Below are 25,559 nucleotides of genomic sequence, written 5' to 3'. Positions count from 1 at the left end.
ATAGATATCAAAAACCTATTATGGTTCTTTTTCTTTTTGAGTACAGTAACACATTGTTGCTTTGGTCAGCAAATCCTATCATTAAATGGGCGGTCCATTGATTTAACACATTGAGGCTCCTGGTGGGGTAGTGGAAATGAGTTTTAAATCATTTGGTGAAATTGAACAATATAATCTGCAATAGGTTCCAGCAATGACGCTTTGCATCGCGTCGCTACGTCAGCGGTTAGCGAAAGGGCTTCGTGCCTTCTAAGAAAGCATCCACACTTAGTGGCCAAAAGGTAGTTAGCTGCAGCTAGCGTCACGCAGGAGCTTGTTGACATTTGCCTGCTCCTTGTCTTGTGATCACTTAGCTGATAACTCAGTGAATGGAAAAGTATAATATGGTGAATAACTGAAACAAAAGACGCTGAGGTGGATCAGTTGCTTCTCTTGATGTATTCTCATACAGTGGGAGTGTACACGACGATGTGTTTCTTCAAGGATGTTCAATATGAACAACAGCGGATAAGAACGGTAACTATTTCCATCAGAATAAGATATCATAAGAGCTCTTGATAAGGGAATAGACTGATTATTCTGTTTGTAATAGGAATAAATTGACACAAGATGAAGGTCAGGTGAGCTGCATGATATAAATAATACATAATGAAAGTAATAGACCATATCTGATCTAGAATGCAACGAATCATTTGTCCTGTTAGCCTATTGATGGTCGACTAATAAATAAATCAGTGTGTCTTAATAGTGACTTGCTGCTGAGACAAAGTAAGAGGGTATCTAAGGAGTTTTTTAACGATTTCCTTTTGGAATCACAGGATTCTTCTATGAGCGGTGCCTGCGTAAATCCACATCATTTGTTTTATGGATCGCGCTGGGGCCGGTCTATAGCAGAGTGTAGCTACAATTCTCTGGAAGCTAGGATTGATTAGGGCTATCGACGCCTTCCTCTCCTCCACCACTCTACCTGTTCACATGCTAGCCAGTGCTACCACACTTCTCCTTGGGCCTCATCAATTCACAAACCGTTTTGCTGTAGCTTGCGGTCGGGTTTTATCCGGTGTGTGAAAGCATGCTGCACTGCCTGCTTAGCGTGACAGACAGCAGGTAAATGGCTCATCAGCAGCCTGTTCTTTCTCCCCCGGATCGGATCTGCTCCTTCATTGGCCTGCTCACCCTTTCAGCAGCCCGGCCTGGAGGACGGTCGTCCCTCTCCTTAACCCCCCCTCTTTCTGTGTGGGCGTGAGGGGAACCGGAGGGGGGAGGGCGAGAAAGAGAGAAAGGGAGAGAGGCTGAGACAGAGGAAGAGATGGGCACGGGTTGAGAGTGCTGAGAGATGTAAGGAGACAGATAAAGGGAAAGGGAAGGAGACAGAGACAGAGAGACATAGACGGAGGGAGAGAGAAAGCCAAAGTGGCAAGAGGGATGTGAAAGGGACCAGGGTGAGTCAAGAGACAGAAACATAATAGGCCATTTTCTGGCCCCATCATCACATGGCTCCCCCGTCTTTGGGAGGTGGAGGGAAGCGCAGTGGACTATCAGATGGCGCTCCGGTAATGAGGGCCATCTCCCGCCGGAGCCATGCCGGCCACAGGCTGCTCGTCCACCACGAGAGAACCAGTCCCAGTGCACAGGTGGGATCCAGGAGGGAGAGGGGAATAGCATTTTCTTATTACCTCTGACTGCTCCATACCCTTTGGGCCAGAGCTGCCGGCCATGGTCTTACAATGCGCTGTGATTTGCAGAAGGCTATCCCAACTCTCCAAGGAACTGCTGAGCCGCACTCTTCCATCCACCACCCCCTCCCCTCCTCCTCCACCACCATCCCTTCATCTCTCCTCCACCAACCGCTCCTTCCTCCACCACTGCATCCCCCACAACCACCCCCTCCCCTCCTCCTCCACCACCATCCCTTCATCTCTCCTCCACCAACCGCTCCTTCCTCCACCACTGCATCCCCCACAACCACCCCCTCCTCCCTTCCCACCACCCCCTCCTGCCTCCGCAACCACCACGCCCTCCTGCCTCCTCCACTGCCTCCTCCCTCCTCCACCAACACCACCTCTTTACCTGAGGGTAGCAGCCCTAGTTTTGAGGGTTAACTTACATCATCAAAGAAACCCAGTGTCTCATCTAATATTAACCTGTGCTTAAACAGCAGTAGCCCCGGCAGCGCTGGTGATGTTTACACAGCGCCAGAGTGCTCTCGCCTGGCAGCCTGCTCAAAGGGCCTCGCCAGCGCATTCACAGATCAGGGGTCGGGCCGTCAGAAGGGGTCAGCGGCTGACAGTGTGTTTCCGCCGTGCTGTGCTCGCAAGGTGACTGGTGTACGCTATGCGCTCGGTGCGCAGGCCTGCAGGGAACGCAGCAGGGATCCTGAAATGTGAGCAGAATGAATTAGTGTGTGAAATGTGTGAAGCAGGGGGAAGCTGCTGTGCCTATTTTTAGGGAATGTGCCCGCTAGTGTGTTTTTGAAATTGTTATAGGTGTGTATAGTGAATATAGAAGCGACCCTCGATAAACCAATTCTGTCTTCCTGGCGTGACGTTATATGAGGTTGTTGATGCAGGGGAAAAAGGGAGAAAAAGCAGGGAAAGGTGTGATGTTCCTGTGAAGATCACTTCCGCGCGACTCTGTCACTGTCAACATGGCACATTTGGGCAGTGTGAGTTTATGCAGATGACTGAACGATATTCATAGCTCACCGTGAAATTTATACCACGGATGTCCCATATCACCGGGTTTATTGTGTGACACTAATTCATGCTAATATCCAATTGCTTTTATGTCATGGTACACTGCCAATGTTTAAGATGAAATACTTCTAAGTAAGTAAGGATGCCACCCTTTATGGTCGGGGTTCAGGATAAGTGATGTTCTGTGTTCTGGGAGGGGGCAAACGGAGACAATGGCGGACTGGGATGGGAGTGGAGGACAGTCGTCTCCAGCCATTTGACTTTTTGACATGGTTTAAATCTAATCATCAGAAAGCTTTAGAGGTGAAGCTGGCTGTTGGTAGGAAGTTAAATGTGCTGGAAATTAAGTCCATTAATCAGGGTAATTTAAGTGTGTGTGCACGTGCGTGCGTCTGTATGAATGTGTGTGAATCCAATCCAGAAAGGCCTTTGGTTGCAAAAGGCAGAAAGAGAAGGTGAAAATGCTTGATGATGCAGAAGAGGAGCCATCAATTCTCATTACGGCACATAGATCATCGTTCCTAATTACACTCGTGTCATGTCTGTAACGTCTACAGTACCAATGCAGAATAAAGCACTCTCGCTTTTGCCCAGATCACCTCCAACTGATTAATTAGGTGTACGGACAAAAGCTGAAGCCGCTCTTGTTTTGCTCTAGATAGCATATAATATGAGTGTTTCAATATAGCGCGGTCAGGCCCCTTGCCCGGTATAGCATTAAATATGAAGCGCATATACAAGGGGTCGGGCAACCTTGGGGAACAGTTGCATTTGCAAGTGATATGAGACCCGGGGGAAGAGGAAGGCAACGTCAACCTACTTTTTTAATACGCATTTAAAACAATGGCTACAGACAGGTAGTGAAACTCAAACTTTCAACTTGTACCATGTTAGTTATTCTGTGGTCAGCTGTCTTTTGGCTATGCATATCATCCCGGAGAGGTTAGAACAAGTTGGAGTTTTGAGATTTTAGCTGGATGTACTTAAATTAATATTCTCCTATTAAGAGCCAATAAATGAAAGATGAGGCCTGAAATGTAATGTGATTTATTTAACTCAAACCAATCAAATTTTAACATATACTTTTATTATGATAGATTATGATGATCATTTAATAAGCTGTTTGATGGGTTAGCAATTTTGTTAAAAAAAAAAATATATATATATATATATATATATATATTCTATAGGTAAATTGCTTAGGTTAGATTAATGTTTTGGCTAGTTAAAAGCAAACCAACCATGTACGGTATCATGTTTAATTATATACAATCATATTTCCTTTCGGGCTGTGGCTAACTACTCTCTGTATTTCTTTATGTATTCTATCTCTTTATTTATCAGCCCAGTCCATTGCTATCGCCATATCCCCAGGCTCGTTAACTCTCAATTAACGCCACTGTGGCCAACGCTCATTAGCAACTCTTCAGAGATGCAACACAAACTGGCCTGGCCCTCATCTCTGTGTCTCCATTCAAGTGGTTGAATCCAGACGGTTGACATTGACTTTGCATGGCATCCTCCACTCACCAGAAATCAGTGATCTTCTGATACGGCTCGCGTTGTCTGCTACCTGTCAGCCGATGTCACGCTGCTCCGGCTGCATTCCAATCCTTCAAGGGTTGAAGGCCAGAAGTGGAACGCGCTGGGGGGAGGCCTTAAGGCTGCACACGGTGGATGATGCACAGCGCAATGCCTCCACCGACTAGACACAAGATAGATATTCCCTCATGTATATTAATGTGCAAGAAAACGCGGCTTAAAGCCATGGCGGAAAGTGATTCATACAACACTGTGCGTTTCTATTCAGACATGCAATCGCGCACGGATACACCCACACACACGCACGCACACACACACACACACAGACACACACAAATACATCCCACACAAACATCCCCAACTTAGTTTAACACCAAAAAGCCATTTGTTGCCCTTGTGCACACTAACGACATCATCAGACAGTGTCTGGCCATTGCCCCTATAGCGAGTTGATCCATGAAGCACCGAGCGTGTAATGTACAACGCGCCGCACTGATGCAGCGCTGCACACGCATGACGCATCCGACGCCAGTCCGCCAATGGCGTGTGACTGAGCACTAGAAAACACCACTTTTCCGCACGGCTGCAGCCTAGCATGCATTGGCTGGAGCATGTAATATGATTGCCTCCATTGGCTTAATTTGATCTGGATATGCGGGCATCCATATGCAGGGTTTAAAAGGGGCTGTCGGATGTGTGCATCCACACGTCACCACGTACAGCTGTATCACCGCGGGGGGGAAGTTGCTGTGCGTTTCGGTTCCGTTTACTTTTTCGCCTTTCATTCCAATCCCATCTCCGGTGAGACACAGCAGCCCATGTGTAGCTGCTGCTAAACCGCCCCCTCTTACCGCTGGGGAGCATAGGCCACATAAACATTGTGCTGGTCGCGGCCTGGAGACACGTCGAGTTCTGGGTGTCAGCACTCATGGTCCCTTCAAGAGGTGAATAGAGGGAATGAGCAGGGCCTACCGTTCAGTTGAACTGTATACTTATAGCCCTTAATCACAGTTACAGTCTCAAAGGGCAGACACTCAAGTAATGTCTGTTGTTGAGGACGGGGAGCGTGCTAGTTGGAAGATGGGATCGGCGCCGAAGGCTGGTGGTTTCCTCTTTGCAGCATGATGCAAAAGTGTAATCTAAAATATTTTTTTTTCTGAGTATTGTGTTTCCGCGGCGTTACGGCAATACAGGCCCTATGAGGTGAGAGTGGCGGTGGCTCCACCATCTGTTAAACAAGAAAAGCCCCCTCTCTATCCTTCCCATCTGGGGAGCATAAAATAAAACCATAGTTGTTTTAGATGGCAGACTTGTCGTCGATGTCCCAAGGAGGGGGGAACAGGACCTGGGCTCCTTCCCTTCAGAGAGACCCTGTTAACGCAAACATCGCTAGAAAAACAAACACGGCGCACACTAACCCGACATCGCATCCCCACCGGAGAGGGGACCCGTCGGGGCAGCAGCCCGTCCAAAAAGCCATTGGAGGAGACTTTGTTCTCCTCTTGAGATCCACCTCAGTGCTACTCGAATGAGTACAGACATCAAACTCATCCAGCACTTTTATTGTTGTCAAATGCTGTTAAAGATCTTTATCACTTTAGTAAGCTTATCTCTTGCATCTTACCTTTTTCTTTGGTTATATTATTGCATTAGTGTGTGTGTGTGTCTCTCTCTCTCTCTCTCTCTCTCTCCCTCTCCCTCTCTCTCTCTCTCTCTCTCTCTCTCTCTCTCTCTCTCTCTCTCTCTCTCTCTCGCTCTCTCTCTCTCTCTCTCTGTGTTATGTTATGCGATTGCTCCATTGTGTATGAAGGACTCGGTTGACTCATATAAGTCCTCTGCTTCTCCAGGCATGTAACATCCTTGGGTATACACAGCAGTAAACTGCTTTAAAATACAAATTCCTACACCACATGGCTAGCCTTGCCACATACATTCCGTTGTATTGCACAACACAGGTTACGAAGAGAAACGGAAGCAGTTGCATTTAAAATGGTCCAAATGAAAACAGGGTGTTGAGTGGATCAGCGTGTTGTAGGATCCATGTCTCCAAAGGGGTAGTGTTTTTGTATTCATGTATCTTCATTCATATTAATTTATTCATGAGTAATATTTGACAGCGCTAATACTATATGCTCCGACAATATATAATTGCATTAATCTATTATAATTTCCATTGTTTACTTTTAATATTTTTATTAATTGAATTACCTGCAAATTTATCTATTTCCAATATTTCACCAGCTATTTTTCCTCCTGGTTGCGTGCATGCAGTGTGCTAAGTGAAAGAGACGCCCCGAAGGCTGAGCAGTGCCTGCTAAGCTGGATTTAGTCACGGGGCATTGTCATTAGATTAATGGAGCAGAAGCAAGCGTCCCCCGCCTCAAGAGAGGAGCTGCGCTGTCGACTGGGGGAGGGGACTTTCGGGCCACTTGTTCCCGTGATTTCATGTTCTCTGTTGTTCTCCGCCCGCATCGCCTTTAGCCTCACACCAGTGTCACCTTGGGTACCCCGGCCTCACCCCCATTTTAACATAGTGACCCCAGCCTCACCTATAACCTCAACCCCTGTTAGTGTTGTGACCCCAGCCTCCCATCATCCTTAGCCCCTGTTACTGTCATGACCCCAGCCTGACCTTCAGCCTCACCCCCTGTTACTGTCATGACCCCAGCCTGACCTTCAGCCTCACCCCCTGTTACTGTCATGACCCCAGCCTGACCTTCAGCCTCACCCCCTGTTACTGTCATGACCCCAGCCTGACCTTCAGCCTCACCCCCTGTTACTGTCATGACCCCAGCCTGACCTTCAGCCTCACCCCCTGTTAGTGTAATGACCCCAGCCTTATTGGCCCTTGATCTGCAAACAAAAAAGTCTCCATTGTTCAGAGTTCAGTGTGATTGTGAACCGATTGAGGAGGGTTTTAGTTGGCCTGCTCAGGCACGGAGAACTATGATGAACGGTTACCACAAACAAAACTCATGACCTCATATGCCTCCACCCGTGGCTCTGAACAGAGAAATTTAAACCCAGCTGTGCAGCTACATTTGATTGTTATGTATATTACCGGCTAGCCCTTAGGAAATCTGAATAATAGCAATTTTCCGACACATGATAATGCAATAATCACTCTACACTTAAGAGTGTTTGTTAATTTGTGTGTGTTTATGTGTTTATTATGTGGGGTTCACAGTTGCTATCACTTGCATTGTGTGTACCGTCCCACCGTGTGAGTGTTACCCTGCGGCGGCGGGGGCAGTGTGTGTGCGTGCGTACGACAGTATCTCATTGGACCCCTGCTGCAAACACATAATGGCGTCCTGTGATATCCCTTCCCTTCCTGTGTTGCCACCTGTGTCCTAATCAGCCAATTTGCTCTGCCTGCAGGCCCTCGTACTGTTCTCTGATCGCTCCCTTCCCTTCTGCAGTGCTCTTTCTGCATCCGGAGATCTGTTTAGTTGATCCACGCACAGCTAACAAATCGCTTCCAATCAAGAGAAAGGAAGGGGGAAAGGAAAGTAGCCAGAACAATGTCTGCCTGGCTGTGTGCGAATGCAGAGCACCTTCAGTGGTGCAGGAGGAGGCAGGGGGCAGAGGCAATTAATGGTGTGAATTCTGGAGGCATTAACTAAATATGTCCTTCGTCAAATTCCTTCTGTCGCTTTCTTTGGACCCTCTTTGGAACTACTTGCGCTGTATTTCATCTGGAGATTCCATTCAAATTGTAAAATTTGAAGCTTGTATTGGAACCATCGTCTACTAATTAAAAATGTATATATACATATATATATTACAATAATCAACTTTAATTGGTTATTATTGTAATGTTAGTCAATATGCAGACTTCTTTGCAGCCTGTGCATTTCTGTGAGACTTCAACTACTTCATGACCCCAGCCTGACCTTCAGCCTCACCCCCTGTTAGTGTAATGACCCCAGCCTTATTGGCCCTTGATCTGCAAACAAAAAAGTCTCCATTGTATATATACATATATATATTACAATAATCAACTTTAATTGGTTATTATTGTAATGTTAGTCAATATGCAGACTTCTTTGCAGCCTGTGCATTTCTGTGAGACTTCAACTACTTCAGACTTCAAAACTCGGCTCAAACTTTAACGTTTGATAACTTTAACTTTTGAATGCTGAGACAGATGTGAACGAATTTCCAAGTTACAATCATTGCCTTACCTTTGTTCTTAACGTTCTTATATGTGTATTGAACTGAGACTGTATAATATGAATACTACTTTTAATACTACTACTGTATCATTTTAGATTGGCCATTTATTTCTCTAATTCTTACATTTTGGTCAACTATTTGACATTATTAAAATGTTTTATGTATTATTATTATTATGCTTACTCCACTCAGACTTTAAACTTTGGAAGCCTGTTTAAACTCTTCAACCTTTAAAAAGTTGAAAAAGATTTTATGCCAGAAATCTAGATAAGCGTTAGCCTTTTAATAGCCGGCAGGCACACCGCAATTCTTCTGAAATTACCTTTTCTAGTTATGAATATGAATTTGATCAAAAAGACAGAGTTTAGTCTGTAATTTCTCCTCTGAGAAAGGCTTTCAGCTGTCCCCACTGAAGGCCAAGGACAATTACCAGCCGTACATCATTTATTCTTTTGTTACGTAAAACAAAGTTACGGGTTGGATAGCGTTCCTCTTACTGTAGTTGTATACGATGCAACGCAACAAGACAGGAAATGCTAGGCATACAGCATATTAACATATGCAACTGTGTTTTTCTCTTAAAAGTTGAGTGTTTTGAATTGAGGTTAATAATGTAGTTTTTTTATATTCAGGCCAAAAACCTTGCAGGTAATATGCATATATGGACCACTGTAGGGCAAACGTTTAAGAAATTATTCAAATCTGCCTTCTGGAAACACAGAATTTTCAAAGGAACATCTGTCTTTGACTCCATCCACACACTGGGATGAGCAGTATTATCTATTTATTTATGTAAAATCTTTCACATTTATCTATGTATTTAAAGGCTACCTATTATTTTACTGAACAGACGTTTTCCAATCCCAAAGGGATTTTGCAGCTGCCATGAGCTGCCTGGGATTTCCACTGGCAATTAATCCAAGTTTAATCTTTGAATAACAAAAATTGATGCAGAGGACTACAATAATGCAGGATTTTCTCACTTTCTCTGGGCTGGTATGTTTCTTCTGGACATGAAATACTTAATATAATTTTGAATGAGCTTTTTCTCAATGAACTACTTAATTGTCAACTAGAAATCCAGGCAGAACCTAGTCCCGTATCATAATTTTAACCATTTTCTAGACCGTTGAAACATTATATGTAAAGCAGAGCTTCATGGTGATCTCAAGCAAATACTACTCTCACTCCCTAGTGGCCCTCTTTCTTAAGATGGATGAACAAAGAAGATCCTCTCAAAGGGTAACACCTTGACCTGGGTAATCTTTGAGTCTTCACCAAGTGCTGCAATGGAATGCTTTGGATAAGAACGTTTGCAATGTGCAGTATGAAGAATACACTGCTATTGTATAAATCCTCACAACAAATTGAACAAATTATCTTAAAAAGGATAGCTACAAGCCTCACAATATTTGGCAATTTCTTGCAAAAAGTCTTTCTTGACCAGAACGGTAAGCATGTGCAACAAGTGTTTTTCAATGGTGCAGCACAGGCTTTAGAGAAAGAAAGCTTTAGGCTGTCTTTCTCAATAGCATATTATTTTGAGTGTGATCATCTGACATTTGACTAAGCGTATACAATTTTGTGTGAAACATACAATCAAAAATAAATATATGTCCAAATAGATCACCTAAATGCATGCGTTTTGGCACTGTGCTACCGCTAGCCACTATCATTACCAAACACATCGTTATAAAACGTCTGTGTTTAAAGGCGTTTGAAGAGTGAAACACTGCGATCACTCCCCTGGGTGTGATACACCGCGATGGATAAGGCCTTATAGACCCTTTGAGTAGTTCGGCTCGGTATGAACCTTTCACGTCTTCACACTGCCCCCACACTGGGAACTCAACCGCACCTTCATTTAACGCTCAGCACTCGGCAAGTGGCATTTCCAGGGAAGCCAAGACACCACACAGCTGACAGATGAACATCTGGAAGTCTATAATGTCAGGGCTCACCTAAAGTCACCCCGCCGCTGAGTCATCGAAGATTAAAGCACACATGCATTGTTTGGGGTTAATATAGTCGCCTGTGTGTTTTGCCCTGCAGTATTATACAGTACATGGGGATATGTCGCCCCAGCCGTCAGCTTACAGGTTCAGTTGTGTTTCACTTTTCTACGTCAAACGTCCCGCTGTTGGAAGGTTAAAACACAAAGGGCCCTATTTTAACGGTCTGAAACGCAAATGAGAAGCGCGAAGCCCAAGTAGCTTTGTGGGCAGTTCTATGGCGATGTTGCTATTTTACCGGAGCATAAATTACTCTTTCGCCAGGCGCAAATCTAGAAAGGATTGGTCTGAAGTAGCCTAATTACCCGTAGGTGTGGTTTAGGCGTAACATGCAATGAACCAATCAGAGCGTCATCTCACATCCCCTTTAAGAGCCATGAGCGCTTGTACCATGGCGGATTGCTATTATGATGGCGGATTTGCCAGGCGCCACCAGGAACGGTTCACAACCGAGGAGACCGATGTGCAGTTGTTTCGGAAGCTCGCGTCCCTAGGACATCGCTCAAATGCCGCAAGCGCTACAACGATGTCCCGAAGAAGAGGCAAGGCCAAGCTCGCTGCCAACAAACGAGCACGCCAAATGACTGGAGGTGGATCTGGCAGTAGGACATCCATGCGTCCACCCTAACCTCCGAAAGCGTTGAGGGTTTTGGGGGGCGTTGAAATCGGCACCCAACCCGATACACCAGCTGTCCAACCCCAAGGTACAGAAATAAAGTTCACATAAATAAAGATGTCTTGTGAAAATCTTTTCAATCATTATTGACATTTAATAAATGTAACAAGGACAGAAAATAAATCTGAACAATGTCACGTAGCTTCTTGGGAAGAAGACCCTGGCCTTGGGACCAGTGCGCTCGGGGCAGCTGAGGGAGCCGTGCATCCACCAAGGTGCACGGCATCGAGACCCACATGCCGTGGCAGCAGCAGCATGAGACCGGAGGACCACCCGTTCCTGCAGCTTCAGCAAACCGGGTTCGACATGCTTGAGCGGGAGCTGTCCGGGATGCGGCGAAACACAAACGCCCGTCTTGACCGGTTGGCGATGTTGCTGCGGCCTCTCGGGCGCATCGCCTCAAGTTTGGAGAGGATTGCTACAGCCATGGAGCGTCTCCAAACGAACCACCTTCTCCCCCTGTTGTGCCCCTTCCTCCCCCGATTCCATCTCCGTCCACCCGCTCCACCAGGAGCACACCCAGCATCGCCACTCCCGGACCGTCACGTGTCCAATCCCGCTGAGGCGGGCGTAGAAGGCCTTACAGAGGAGGGAAAAATAATTGATTTTTAGGCTAAATCTTGTTTAAATCTTTTCAACTTTTCATTTTTCGTTTGTATTCATTTTTTTCAGTTAGGCCTACGAACATTTTGACTTTTTGACTAAAGTCTAATAAAAAATGTCTCAAGGACACACTATACTTTCCGATGTTTTGGGCTCACTTTCACTGAATCACAAGGTTATGATGCGATTCAGCTCTTCTGTCAGATTAGCTCTCCTCTCCCGTGCTGCTGCTGCTGGGGCATTTGGGTGTAATGGCATCGTCACATGCAGTTCAGCATCACGTCTCCTTAAGCCCTCTAATCTATCCTCATTAATGTCATCCACACATCCATGATTCATGGCAGTGTTGTGTAAAACACAACATGCCACAAAGAATGCTGCGACATTTTGAGGACCATACTGTGAAGCACCACCTGACCTATCCAAACACCTGAAGCGCATTTTCAGTATTCCGAATGTTTGTTCAATTACACTGCGTGTTTGTGTGTGTTTTCTGTTGAATACCAATTCACGCACTGTTGCTGGCATGAGAAATGGGGTCATGAGCCATGTCTTCAACGGATAGCCGTTGTCCCCTAACAGCCACACATCCAAGGGAGGATTCCCCTCGAATATGGCAGGAATGGTCAAGTTTGCCAATATGAATGAGTCATGGCTTGAGCCAGGGTAATTTGCAAAGACATGATTGATTCTAAAATTAGCATCGGAGATTACTTATTACTTACTGTTTATTAATTGAATGAGTTCCCTTCCGGTTTATGTATATGAGTGTGTTTACTGATGGGGCACGTAGCTGCGCATGGGTGCAGTCTATAGCACCAAGGGGAACCCATACTTTGTCCAAAACTCCTGCTTTGTTCTTTCCTGGCTGTCAGGTGTAACGGGGAATTGGATGTATTCCCCAGCATGTCGGACTAGACCTGACGTAACTGCATGCATAGCCGAGCTTATTGCAGATTGTGAAATGCATCCAATGGAACTAAGGGGATGCTGGAACGACCCAGATGTATAGAATTGCAGTGCCGCTGTAACTTTCACTGCAACGGGGAGGGCATAGGGACAGTGTGCATCAGTCCCCAGCTCATCTGCCAGGAGATGGCAGATATCTGCCATCTCCTGGCAGTATGTATCTGTAGCTTACGCCTACATTCCTCCTCACTGAGGGAGAAATAGGTGTGTCTGGGCCGGTAGACCCTCTCCCCCCGGCGTCCGATCCTCTGTCCCAAGACGTATTCCATATCACTGTGCAATAGAACAATTATGAGCAACCTCAACTTAACTGGTAAGTTGCAGAGTAAGGTTTTTAATGGACTTAAATGATAAGGTGATTTCGCAGTCTTCAGAATTTGTTTGCAGTCTTCAGAATTGTGGTTCCTGATTCTTGACGGACAACCCACTTTGACAGGTGTCCTTATATACATATGTCTCTTGCCACTTTTGGTCATAGCGTTGGAATGTGTGCTTCTTTGTCTGTGTTTTCCATGAATTCATTTTCCTTTATTTGACCTCGAAAGATCAATTAAGGGGTGAGCCTCTTTTACAATGACGTTGAGTTTTACAAATACACAATATACAATACAAACACACAACACTCTACAAAGAGACAAAAGCAATTAAAATATTCCGAAGACGGAGAAGAAGAACATTGCTTAGCCAAAACAATTATAGTTTATGTGGGGCAGATTCAAAATAATATGTCTAAATTTGTTAAAAGATATGAATGTATTTATTTTAATTTGAAGTTGTAAATTGTTCCAGGGGTCAGGGGCACTGAAGCTAAAAGCTGTTACCAAGCTCAGACCTGGCATATGGAACATATAACATGAGCATGTCAGTAGAGCGGGTCTGATAAAGCCCATCTGAAATTTGCAGCATTGTAGTCAAATAATGGTGAAGCTTCCCGGTCAGGGCTTTATGAATAAAAACGTGCCAATGTGCGTCACGCATTTCTTTAACAGAGGACCATCCAACCTTTCTATATAAAACACAATGGTATGTGTCATATGCATCTCCTGTGATGAACCTTAAAGCAGAGTGAAAAATGGAGTCCAGATGTTTAAGACATGAATGAGATGCATGCCGATAAACCACATCACCATAATCAAGGACAGACATAAAAATAGCCAAATTTTTGTCGCAGACGACATACAAGATTTTTGATGTGAAAATTAAAAGTGAGTTTATCATCTATCCAGATGCCGAGATATTTATATTCAGTGACCCTTTCAATCAGAAATCCATTATTTGTGAGAATATTGAGATCATTGAAGTTATTAGCTTTTGCTCTGGAGAAACACATATATTTTGCTTTGTCAGTATTAAGAACAAGCCTGAGGTCCACTAGACAGTCCTGCAAGGTGTTAAAAGAGCTTTGTTGGTTCCGAATAGATTGATGCCCCGAATCAGAAATGCAATACAATACTGTGTCGTCAGCGTATAGATGGGCAGTTTTGTAGTGATGAAACAATGTTATTGATATAAATTGTGAAAAGAACTGGACCCAAAATTGAGCCCTGTGGGACACCATTTATAACAGTTAAAAACTCAGTTTGGTAGCTTCCCAGTTTTACTGACTGCTGTCTATCTGACAGATAATCTCTAAACCAGGTGCATGCAGAATTATCAAAACCAATTTCACGCAGCCTCTGTAAAAGCAAATGGTGGTCAACAGTGTCAAAGGCTTTAGAAAGATCAACAAAATGTGCTGCACAGTGCTTTTTCTTGTCTAATGCTGAAACAATATTGTTTAAAACAAAGGTGACAGCAGAAACGATACTGTGGCCTTCCCTGAAACCAGTTTGGAATGGGCTCAGAATGGAAGCACTGGCTAGAAATGTTTTCAACTGATTATTAATAAGTGATTCTAAGATTTTTGTCAAGCGTGGGAGTTTGGATATTGGCCTGTAGTTATTTAGTTCATTTTTGTCACCACCTTTATGCAAGGGAATGACATGAGCTTTTTTCCAAGCTTTGGGAACTATACCAGAGGAGATGGAAAGATTCAAAATGTGGGTTATTTGTTTTGATATGATAAATGCAGAAAAATGTATTGAAAACGGGTCCAAATTGTCCTCACCCATGTACTTCCTGGGGTTGATGGCTAGGAGTGCATCTAAAACAACACTAGTTGGAACAGGATCAAGGGTGAAAAGAGGAGATTGAGAGATAGGCGGTATGATATTTCTGGTTGCAAAAGGCGTACATCTTCCATTTTGGAAGAGTTGGCCAGCAGCTATAAAATGTTTATTAAAAGCTAAACCAATCTTCTTTTGATAATTTAGAGTTCGATCATTTATTTGAAAGCAAACTGTTGGATTATATACAACTGTGTTGTTATCCCTCCATATGCTACTAATAATGCAGTTGGAGTGTGTGCAATTTGGTTTGAGGTTGAACGCTTCATACTTACGTACATATACATATACAGCATACAACATAAACTGGCAATTATAATTGTGATGTAAGTGATAATAGTTCCATTTAATTCAGGATAACGTGTGCTAGTTCAAGGTGAAAGTGTACATCGTTTAAGTGTGATTACCGTGCCACATAGGGTTACCTCCTACCCACGTGTTTTCTCCTGAACAAATCTTTCCTTGGACCTATAAAGTGTGCCGCAAAAAATAACCCCCATCAGTCTACCAAAGGGTCAAACGCTTTCTCTCCGAATGCCTCCAGAGTGGCCTTGCTATGGTAAATGGGATGAAGTGCTGTGAGCAACACAGCTTCCAACAATAAGCATAAGTCTAATGGAACAGCCTCGCGTGACAATTCTGGGTCTAGAGAGTGAGTCATCCGTTAATCTGCAGCGTTAAGGAGACATCTGTGTTCCTGCCTTCCAAAAGTAGACCCTTCTCTGGAGGACAGCAGGTTAAGCCGTCAATTCCCACGAAACACAAGGTTTGGGTGTTGTTTTGCTTTTTTCAAATGTCCTATGGCTCTGGGAGTGTGGAATGTACTTATAGATTAACAGAAACATACCCGCGGTCCATTTTCATAATTATGCTGTGGTGCCAAGCTCGCCTGCTTGGCTCGCAATCTTAGAAAGAGAGAGAAAGGTCGGGGGTGATTGGATGAGAGAAAGAAGGAGGGGAGTGGTTGAGAGATATTGAAGGGGGGGAATGGTAGAAAGGAAAGAGAGAAGGGGGCAGAGAGAGAGCGAGAGAGAGAGAGAGAAAAAAGAGAGAGAAGGGGGGTGGTATAGAGAGGAAGGAGAGATAAATCAATAATGAAGCAGAAACAGACTCCTTCTCCAGGCCTGGAAGGAACGTGTTGCGACGCCTTCTTCTGCAGCAGTGGTTAAAGTCGTCACATATCATGGGTCGAGCAACCAGCGGACTTCCTCAGGGACACCACCTCCTGATTCTATTTAGGAGGCCCTCCTGTGTAATGGAGAGCCCTTAGCGGTACAAAGGGAAACCACAGCCAAGCCTTCAGGCTCCAGAAGACGGGCATCCAGGAGAACATGCAGGTGGAAACACACACAGAGCAACGTGACCTCTGACCCCATAGAGTGAAGAGTCACTCTTTCTTTCTCTCATCTCTACCCTTGAATTTGCGGCTTATCTTAGAGGGAAAGTCAGAAGAGATTCCGCCGTTTGATACCCCACTTCTCCCAGTCAGATGAGACAAGCTGTCCTTCGGCAAGTCCTTTGACCCCCTCAGTCCTCATGAGAAGGCTCCTTCTCAGTCGTCCTGTTGCTTCGGTCAGCAGAATGCAGCAGTACCATCAATCACCTCTTCATTGGGCAGACAGTGAAGGTGACAGAGTGACAAAGATGTTCTGTCTGAAGGCGTTGTTGTGAACCTAGAAGGTGCAATAGTCCCAGATAGGTTGGATAGATGGTATGATAGATTCTGCTGACCAAAGCGCCATGGTGGCACTGTATTATCTTTAGGTGTTTCGGGGTCAAACGAAATAAAAGTCAATGGCCCTTAAGCTTCTATCTGCTGTTTGGGTGTCACACAATGCTCACCAGCAGAAGTGCTGGTTTTGTTTGTTTCTGGTCTTTATGATCAGGGATGCGGGCCAACGCAGAACACATCATTACATTGCGGGGCATGTCCTTTTTGCTTATTTTCCGACTGCCTTGTTACATAAACAGTGATTATTCTCCCGTTGACGTCTGGCCATCAGCGTGTCTTGTAGGTCTATATCCCCTCAGCCTCAATTCATCTCGGGGTCACTGAACGCCCCCGGAGCCGGGGGGAATTAGCATATTTATCAGGATATAAGGCCGGGCTGTGAGAGGGAATGGCTGGCCCTCAGCTGGAGCGGCAGGAAAAACAACCGGTGTAGATCAAATCCTGTCAGCTTTTTATTACAGCTTAGTCATTGTTGTCAAGGAGACAGCGCATGGATTCAAAAGGTTATTTCACACATGGCTTTTTTCTTAGAGCTTTGACTCCAAATTGCTTTGGTTTCCAAAGAATTGACATGGACTTTTTTCTTTGTTTATATCTATCTCTGGAATCTGCTTTGAAAGCCCCATGATGGCATATCGTTGCAGTTAAGTCATTCAATTATAACACTTAGTATATTGATTAGGAGATTAATACATATCATGTGGCTGTTTTTCTATCTGTTGACCTCTTTCCTTATTTTCGGCTTAAGCCCAATAGCAGGATTTGTGTGTTCAGTTAAATAAATGTCCAATTTGGCTTGGTGATGGATCAAAGATCTGTGATGAAAGCTCTGTCTGATGTTGCTTCTCAGATTAGCCATAGTTGGAATCAATAGACAATCAGAATCAGTACCATTGTGTGAGCTGGCCAGACAGAGCAGACAAAACCAGTTATGAAAATGGATGCTTGGATTCTCACAAATTACACGAAACAGGGTCACAAAGCCAGGGCAGTTGCTTTGCCGCACCCATTCATTTATGTATTATGGTGAGGATTTTTACTTTTAAAAGTTACTTTTAAAAGTTATATAATAATAGTTGTAATAGCTGCAGTTAATGGCACGTTTATTTTTAATTTCTTTGTTAATTGTATGTACAAAACAGTCAAAATGAAAACCAATGTATTGTGCCAAATATAGTATCTTGATTATTGTTTCTTAACTTTATTGATCAGAATCCGTCAACATTTATAATCTGTAGGTGCAACAAATCTTTTCAATTACCTCCTGGAACATTGTCACGTTCCCTCGATGGTTTGCGTAGCCCTAGTTGGAAATCACTGCTTTAACTGGGAGCCTGTCCAGACCAGTGAAGTGAGAGTAGAGTAGCTGGTGAATGTATCTTTAAATCCGCAACGAACATCACACAACCAAATTGATTCCTTTAGACTTTGGTTAAAGACAAAACAAATAAAAAGAAATGGAGTCTGTGCACATGTATCTATGACATGACATAGGAAGGATGTCTTGATCAATGTTAAGATGTTAAAATGTTTCTCTTTACATTCATTGGGTTTCTGTGCCTTCATTGAAATGAGAGAGGGTTAAAGAAGAGAGGAATGAACTCTGTAGCATAGCACTGCAGGACTTAATCTGACCCAGACCGCTTCGAAGCATGTTGCATACATTGATAGGGCTCTCGTGGGTTGAGCCACGTGCCGCCCTGTTTACCTGAGTTCCACTATGTTTTCATGTTCTCTTTAACAATTAAACCCATTCCTCCAGACGTGCCTGGCCTACATAGATGCAGTTTCCCTGACATTCAACAGGCACTAGCGACACCTCTATTAAAGGCACCACATCACTCTACATTTATATGCTGCTGAGGTCAGTAAGCCCTCTCATGTTGCTGATCCCCCCAGTGGACCCCTGCCCTCCCCTCTCTTCTTCAGGCTCTGGTGACATCACAGTCTCTAATAGTGATTGATTTCCAGACTGCTTGGTTCATAGTCGGCAGGGTCACCGACCCCAGCTGATGTCTATCCACAGGAGAGCTCCTACCTCACACTACCCTGACATCCACTTGGCACAGCCCCTCCTGCCCAACACTTAGCCTGTTCCTGGGAAGGATCTGCTCCCTGCTACCACCGACACCACCGCAACCCCCCGCCGGGACCCCTAACAGCCCCCCAACCATCCCCACCATCATCACCACATCCTCCACCACCACCACAACAACCACTCGGGATGGGAATTGTTGACACTCTCTCATCACCAACACTCAGGAGTGCTCCCGCAACAGCAGGCCTGCCATTTTCTCATAGGCCGTACGCCGTGAGCGGACAGCCAAATGTATTCATAAACTGTTTGTGTAGGTGTGTGTGCAGGAGTGTGTTGTGTGTTTCAAAAACGCTGTAAAAAAGAAAGGCTTCTCTGTGTATCGGTGTGAACACCGCTCACAACCCTCCCCTCCATCACCGCCCTCATTTCCCTCCCCTTCCTCATCTCCCTCCCCTCCCCTCCTCTCCGTTCCTCAGCACCCTCCTCTCCCTCAACCCTCTCACCCCCTTCCCTCCCTCGTCACGCTCCCCTCAGTCACCTCCCTTACCGCACACCCCTCACCGCCCCTCCTCTCCCTCAACCCTCTCCCCTCCATCACTTCCCTCCCCCCCCTCCCCTCCCCTCCCTTCCCCATGCAGGTAACGTCCCAATGGAACAGAGTGCCTCCCTTCTACATCACATAACTCAAATTGTCACTGGCCTCTTTTCCTTTTATTCGTTGTTTATTCCATTCTTTCTCCCTCTCCCGCTCCGTTTCCCTCCTTTCTGGGCTAGCACTGGTTAAGCTAACCCATTACCTGCTTTATGTGCCCCTCTGCATGTCTGACAAGCAGCAGCCGTTACCATCTAGTTCCAAAGCCCTAGCGGTAGCAACTCAAGTGTTGTTCCTCTAACAGCCTATAGGTGTGTCACAGTAATGACTAACTTTTATTTCCTCTTACAGCTTATAGATGGTTCACGGTAGCGATTACTGTGTAGCTCCTCTAACAGCCTATAGGTGGTTCACGGTAGCCATATAGGTGGCTGGATGCAAAAATACCTTACACTGTTCTTATTCAAAGGTAAAGATTTGATTTCATTCTCGAAATACAAATTATTAGGAGAATGATATATATTACATATGTTTTTCCTCTTGCTGTTAGGATCTCAGTGACTGGTTAATCTCCATATCACATTTATTGAGAGTTCCTGTTGGATAGTTTATTTAATTAAAAAGTAATTAAGGATTGAATGGCAATGAGTTTTGACAAGACTGCGAGGAGGCCAATTCAATTCCTGCCCTTGGTGTGCCAAATATCTGTGTCCATATCTTTTACAGTCTTTGGTTCGGCAAAGGTGTCAAGCGTAGCTTTGCCTCCGGTGCCGCAAGGCATGATGAGGGCTCAGGGATTCAATGAGTTTCCCTCGATAGAGTGTGTTCCTTTGAGGGGTCAGAGAGTTGTATTACCAAACAAACAAGAGAATGGAATGAGTTTGAGTAAATGAAGATGCTGACCAGTGTAGAAACCAGCTCATTAGTCATTCATTAAAGATGCTCCAAAATTAAGTGTGTCGCCTCCACTAGCCCTCTCCCTCTCTCGCTCTCTCTCGCTCACTCGCTCTCTCGCGCTCTCTCGCTCTCTCGCCCCGCTCTCTCTCTTTCTCTCTCTCTATCTCTCCCTCCCTTCTTCTATCTCTGTCTGTCTATCTCTCTCTCCCTTTCTCTCCCCCTCGCTCGCTTTTGTCTATCCTTTTCCCTGCTTTCCATTCCGCTCCTCCTTCGGTACTCCCCCTGTCCCTCTTGCAGTGGTTTAGCCTGTGCACATGAGTGAATGCAAAGCCTTCTAAATTCCAAGCAGCAGTGAGAACCTTTGTCAAATTAGAATTGAAGAGATTATCCCGGGAACAGCAGAAACGACAAAATCGATGAACCTTTGTGAGATGCCCAAAACGAAGAATGACCAAGCGGCAGCATCTCTCCATAGCTAGCCTTCTCTTTTTCACACACATACACATACATACACACACACACACACACACACTTTGATGCAAACATTTAAAGCAACCATGGTTCACAGGGTGAGAACCATTAGACATTCCTTAAAAACCCATCTGCTAAATAAACATTCAAACATATTCTATATTGTGTGTATGTATATGAGAGTGTGTATGCGTGTGAGGTTCACTTTTTCTGTGCCAGTACACTGCCATGCAAAGGCAGAGTTGAGTATTACTAGTCAAGTTATTCTCTGTTTTCATTAACACCGAATAAGCAAAGACACACGCCCAGCAAAACACTATCTTCTTGTCACTTTGTCCTATCTCTCTCTCTCTCTCTCTCTCTCTCTCTCTCTCTCTCTCTCTCTGTCTAATCATTCTCTCACTTCCCTCAGAACAACACACACACACGCACAAAGTCACATTCTCACATAAAGGGGCTGCAATCCATCACTGTCCTCTTAGCTGTCACCAGTAAAGGGAGATCGGGCTCAGAGCTCCCCAGTCTTCCAACACAAATTTGATTTAAGCCAATTTGCCTGGAACGGTGACATGTGAGCACTAGGAGCGCTAATGCAGTGTGACACCTCCGTTGGCCAACGGGCATGTGTCTGTTCAGCTGCAGTTTAACCCTCAGGCTTGTTGCGGCGGCTCATTTTCTTAGCAATGGTGGTGTTTGGTGGAGTTATGAATAATAACTGTGAAGCTGTGAAATGCAGGCGATCTTGAGACATTAGCAAGGGCCCGCGATGTGGCTTGTACAAGGAGTTTGTGCGATGTTGGGTTTCTTTAAGTGTCTCTGTGCGTGTGTGTGTGTGTGTGTGTGTTTGTGTGTGTGTGTGTGAGTGTGTGTGTGCGTGCGTGTGTGGGTGTGGGTGTGAACAGAAAGAGAGGGAGAGAGTTTGAAGATATGTGTTTTTCTTTGATTGTGTGAGTAAAAGACACCACTTTTTTGGATGAGCCATCTCTTCAATCATTACTCAGTACTTTAATCATCACAACACATTAAACTTACCATCTACCCAAATTACCAATTTGAACTCTTTGCATATCATTCTTATAATTATTGTTTTTTTCTATATTCAGAAGTTTTAATAATAATAATAATAATAATAAAAAGTGTTTTGGTTTGCCTGCTCGGCCTTTGGACATGCAAGGAAATTTGCCTCTAATGAGCTTATATAATATTAGCTTTTATTGCTAATATTAGCCACCTGATATTAGCTGTCTGATTGATTATAATTATTTGCTGTAATATTTACTGGATACCAGATGTAGCAAGAGTTGTATAGTATCCAGGATTCTACCAGTAAATCACACGAGACAAAATATATAATCGATGAATACAGTGTCTCGTCGGATCCTGAGCTCAGTGTGACCTTGACAGCTATCTCCTGCTAACGCGTTCTACTCCTGTTCTCTGACCTGCTTTTTTCTTTGCGTGGTTGCTCTCAGTGTGCGAATTTGTGGTTGGAAAACAGATATCATAAGACTGAGTTTTCTCTCTGTGCATTCTCTACTCCTGACTCTCCCTTTTCAAAGTGGGCATTCAGTTCTTTCTCTTTGAACAGAATCAGCCGCATGTCGCTTCATTCAAGCAACTGCAGAGGCGTTTAGCAGTTCCCTGTAAGCACTCTTTCTGCCCACGCTCTTCTCAGTGATGGATTCTAGGTAGTGCAGTTGCTATAGGGGGAGTTGAAGGAGGACTATGTGGTAAATCATCATTCAAGATGAAGGGTTAACACATGTTTACAGACCCTAGAGCTACAGCTACTTGATGACCTGCTAGGCTTACGCTAGAGACTAGATTTGATGGCCCATAGCTTTCCCTACTCTTTCATAACCGATAACAATTCATTTTGGTCTTGAAACATGTGATGAGTCGTGCGCCACATGAGCTAATCCTACATTAGCTGTACCTGTTCTGAAGAGGGGCGCCATATGCTACCCAGACAGCCAGCCTGTAGCGCTGCTGGATCCACAGAGACCGAGTCTGGAGTTAGACAGAGGCAAAAGAGTTGTTTCTGGGACCATCTGGCCTTGTTATCCAACAAAGTTACGTATGACCCTAAAGCCCACATGTGCACCCTTCACCCATCGGCCATCTTGGTTCTATCGTGGTTCCTAACACCAGCGAAGCGAATGTGGAATTCCACATTCTGTTCCCCAATCCAGAAGTGTTAAAGGATGCCCATTATGGCAAAGTTTGGAAATAAGTGCAACCAAGGCTGTCTCTAAAGATTTGTAATGTTTCCTGTAATTGTTCCTGGATTCCACATAGAGCACACTTTTTCTTTGTATGCATACTGTATGTCTTTTATCATTAGACCATTGTGGATATTTGGGCCCTTCGTTATGAAGCACTTACATTGTTGAAATTGGTCCACTTGGAGGATCGCTTGTGTGATACTACCAGTGAATCAATCCAGACTAAACACATAATCAATGACTACAGTGTCTGGTTGGATCTTCAGCTACTCCTGGAGTAAGTGTCGGTGTGTCCTTGAGAGAGAACTCCTGCTAACGCCTGCTACTCCTGTTTCGATGAAGTGCTTGTTGCTTTGCATGGTTGGCCCTGCTGCCAATGTGTGAATGTGTTGTTGAAAAAACAGATGACATAATACTCATATTGCCCTCTGTGCTTACTTAACAATTCACTCCTGACTCTACCTTTCCAAAGCAAGTATTCAGTCCTCATTCCCTGGATAGATGCACACAGGTAATAGGATCAGCCACTGCAGTATGGAGATAATTTTTTTTTATTTTTTATGTTAGACAGCATCAAGGCTGCACCGTGTGTGCTGTACAATGGCCAGACCAGTGCAGTGGCTGCTGAGTGTTTCACAACCAGCCCAAACATTCCATCCACAATGAACCTGCATGCATCCTTGAGCAAGATGCTTATCCCCCTACCTGCTCCTTGGTGATATGTTTCAGAATTCCCTGTAAGTCACTTTGAATAAAAGTGTCTGCCATATTACCTTATCAAAAACAGTACAAACTACAATGCCACAATGTATTTTCCGTTCAAACGTAAGCGTGTGTTTTGGGGGCAATATACAACAACATAAAAGTGGACTTTGAGATGGTTTGTGATGGCTCCTCTTTCTTGACTTTCAGGTGGCCAACTTGGCGTGCTCCATCTCCAACAACGAGGAGGGCGTGAAGCTGGTCCGCATGGCCGCCACTCAAATCGACAGTCTGTGCCCACAGGTAACGACCCTCCAAATGTCAACATCACTCATGGCCCCTGTCAAAGTACATCGCTACAGTCCCCCATGCTGGCTTCTATGACGAGTGTGTTTACCACAGGAGGGGTTGGACTGTGCGGTAATTGTTGGTGTTCAGGGTGGAGGGTTAACACATATTTACAAATCCCAGAGCTAGAGATGCGAATGGTTGCCTAACTCACACCGTAGACTTCCTCTAGATGTGCTTTGGTGGAGCGGAGCGTCTACCGGCAAGGACTGTCATCCCTGATCACAATCCACGCTCCAAATGAAAACATTATGGCATATAAAACACCTGGCTGCTGCCTTATCCCAGCTATCCTTGTTGTAGACTCTGATCAACAGCACATCAAGATAGCTGTAGTAGGCAGCTAGTGGGTTGCAAAGAAGAAAATGGGGATTACCGGAGTGAGGAACGCTGAGGAATTGTGCTCAATTGCTGGCTTTACCCAAGTCTTCACACTTCTGCTGTGTGTTCGCTGCATTCTCTCAAGCTAATTGTGCCAAAGTCGACTTGGAGCCAGAGGATATTTGTAATCAGGACAAGTCCTGGCATCTGATATTTTATGTAGCCGAGGCGTGGGTGCTCCGCTGTGTCCATGTCTTTAGAGGTTAAACCAAGCTTTATTCTATTCATTATCAACACTATATCTCTGACTTTAGTGCAACATGCTTTCCACGGAAGCCGGTCATGTATTCAGCCTAGCTGACAAGCTCTACTGAGATCATACACGAGAACTCGTCCCCGGTTGGCTTCTTCACGTGTGCACGCATGAATGCCAGGGTGCATTTACAGTACTGACTCAGCGGGCGTCTTCCTCTGCGTCAGGTGATCAACGCCGCCCTCACCCTGGCGGCGCGGCCCCAGAGCAAGGTGGCTCAGGACAACATGGACGTCTTCAAAGACCAATGGGAGAAGCAGGTGCGCATCCTCACCGAGGCCGTGGACGACATCACATCCGTCGACGACTTCCTGTCCGTGTCAGGTACGCCGGGACTCATGCCTTCTTCGTTCTTCTCACTCTCTCTTAGTTCGCCTGTGGCATAACATTGTCCTTTTTTCCCCTTTTCATTATAACATTGTTATGACTCATGTTCATATGTTCTACAATCTGTGCCCAGAAGCACAGCATCCCAACGTGCCAGTACAATCATGACACATATGTTTGATACAAACCTCCTGAGGAGATGTAGGGGATCACTCTACGGTGAACGCCGCGCTGTTCCCTAAACCACGCCTTCATTTCCAACCCCTCTAGAAAACCACATCCTGGAAGACGTCAACAAGTGCGTGATCGCTCTGCAAGAGGGCGACGTGGACACCCTGGACCGCACGGCGGGGGCCATCAGGGGCCGCGCAGCGCGGGTGGTGCACATCATAAACGCCGAGATGGAGAACTACGAACCAGGAGTATACACCGAGCGGGTGCTGGAGTCCATCAAGCTGCTTTCCGAGACCGGTGGGTGGCGTCCTGAAAGAAAGCAATTTGATGGTGGTGTTGAAGTGATGGGGGGGGGGGGGGGGGGGGGGTGGGGGGGGGGGGGGGGGGGGGGGGGAGACCATAAGTGCACCATCATGCATGGATAAATGCATGACTGACTGCATGAAATTGGCTAGCAGGATCAAGGGAGATGTAACATGCTTTGTGTCGAGGGGGCAACTCCATGAATGAGTGAATGGATGGATGGATGAATGAATAATGGAAATTTGGCTACCAGCACCACAGGAGTAGTTACATA

General features: G+C 45.1%; 1 protein-coding gene across 3 annotated transcripts in view; it reads left to right on the top strand.

Annotated features, from left to right (window-relative positions):
• Positions 1-25,559, top strand: part of ctnna2 (catenin (cadherin-associated protein), alpha 2) — a gene marked incomplete at both ends in the record, with an annotated part of 254,093 nt that overhangs the window by 199,578 nt on the left and 28,956 nt on the right. For all 3 annotated transcript variants that reach the window (XM_079758937.1, XM_079758938.1, XM_079758936.1), the window contains 3 exons: positions 23,710-23,802; positions 24,649-24,805; positions 25,079-25,279. In XM_079758937.1, the coding sequence (XP_079615063.1) occupies positions 23,710-23,802; positions 24,649-24,805; positions 25,079-25,279 (451 nt within the window). The remainder of the gene's footprint in view (positions 1-23,709; positions 23,803-24,648; positions 24,806-25,078; positions 25,280-25,559) is intronic.

This window comes from Pollachius pollachius (assembly GCF_949987615.1).
Source record: "Pollachius pollachius genome assembly, chromosome: 2".
In the NCBI taxonomy this organism is placed as follows: Eukaryota; Metazoa; Chordata; class Actinopteri; order Gadiformes; family Gadidae; genus Pollachius; species Pollachius pollachius.
Note: the sequence above shows the minus strand (reverse complement) of the source record. Positions and strands in the feature narration are given on the sequence as shown.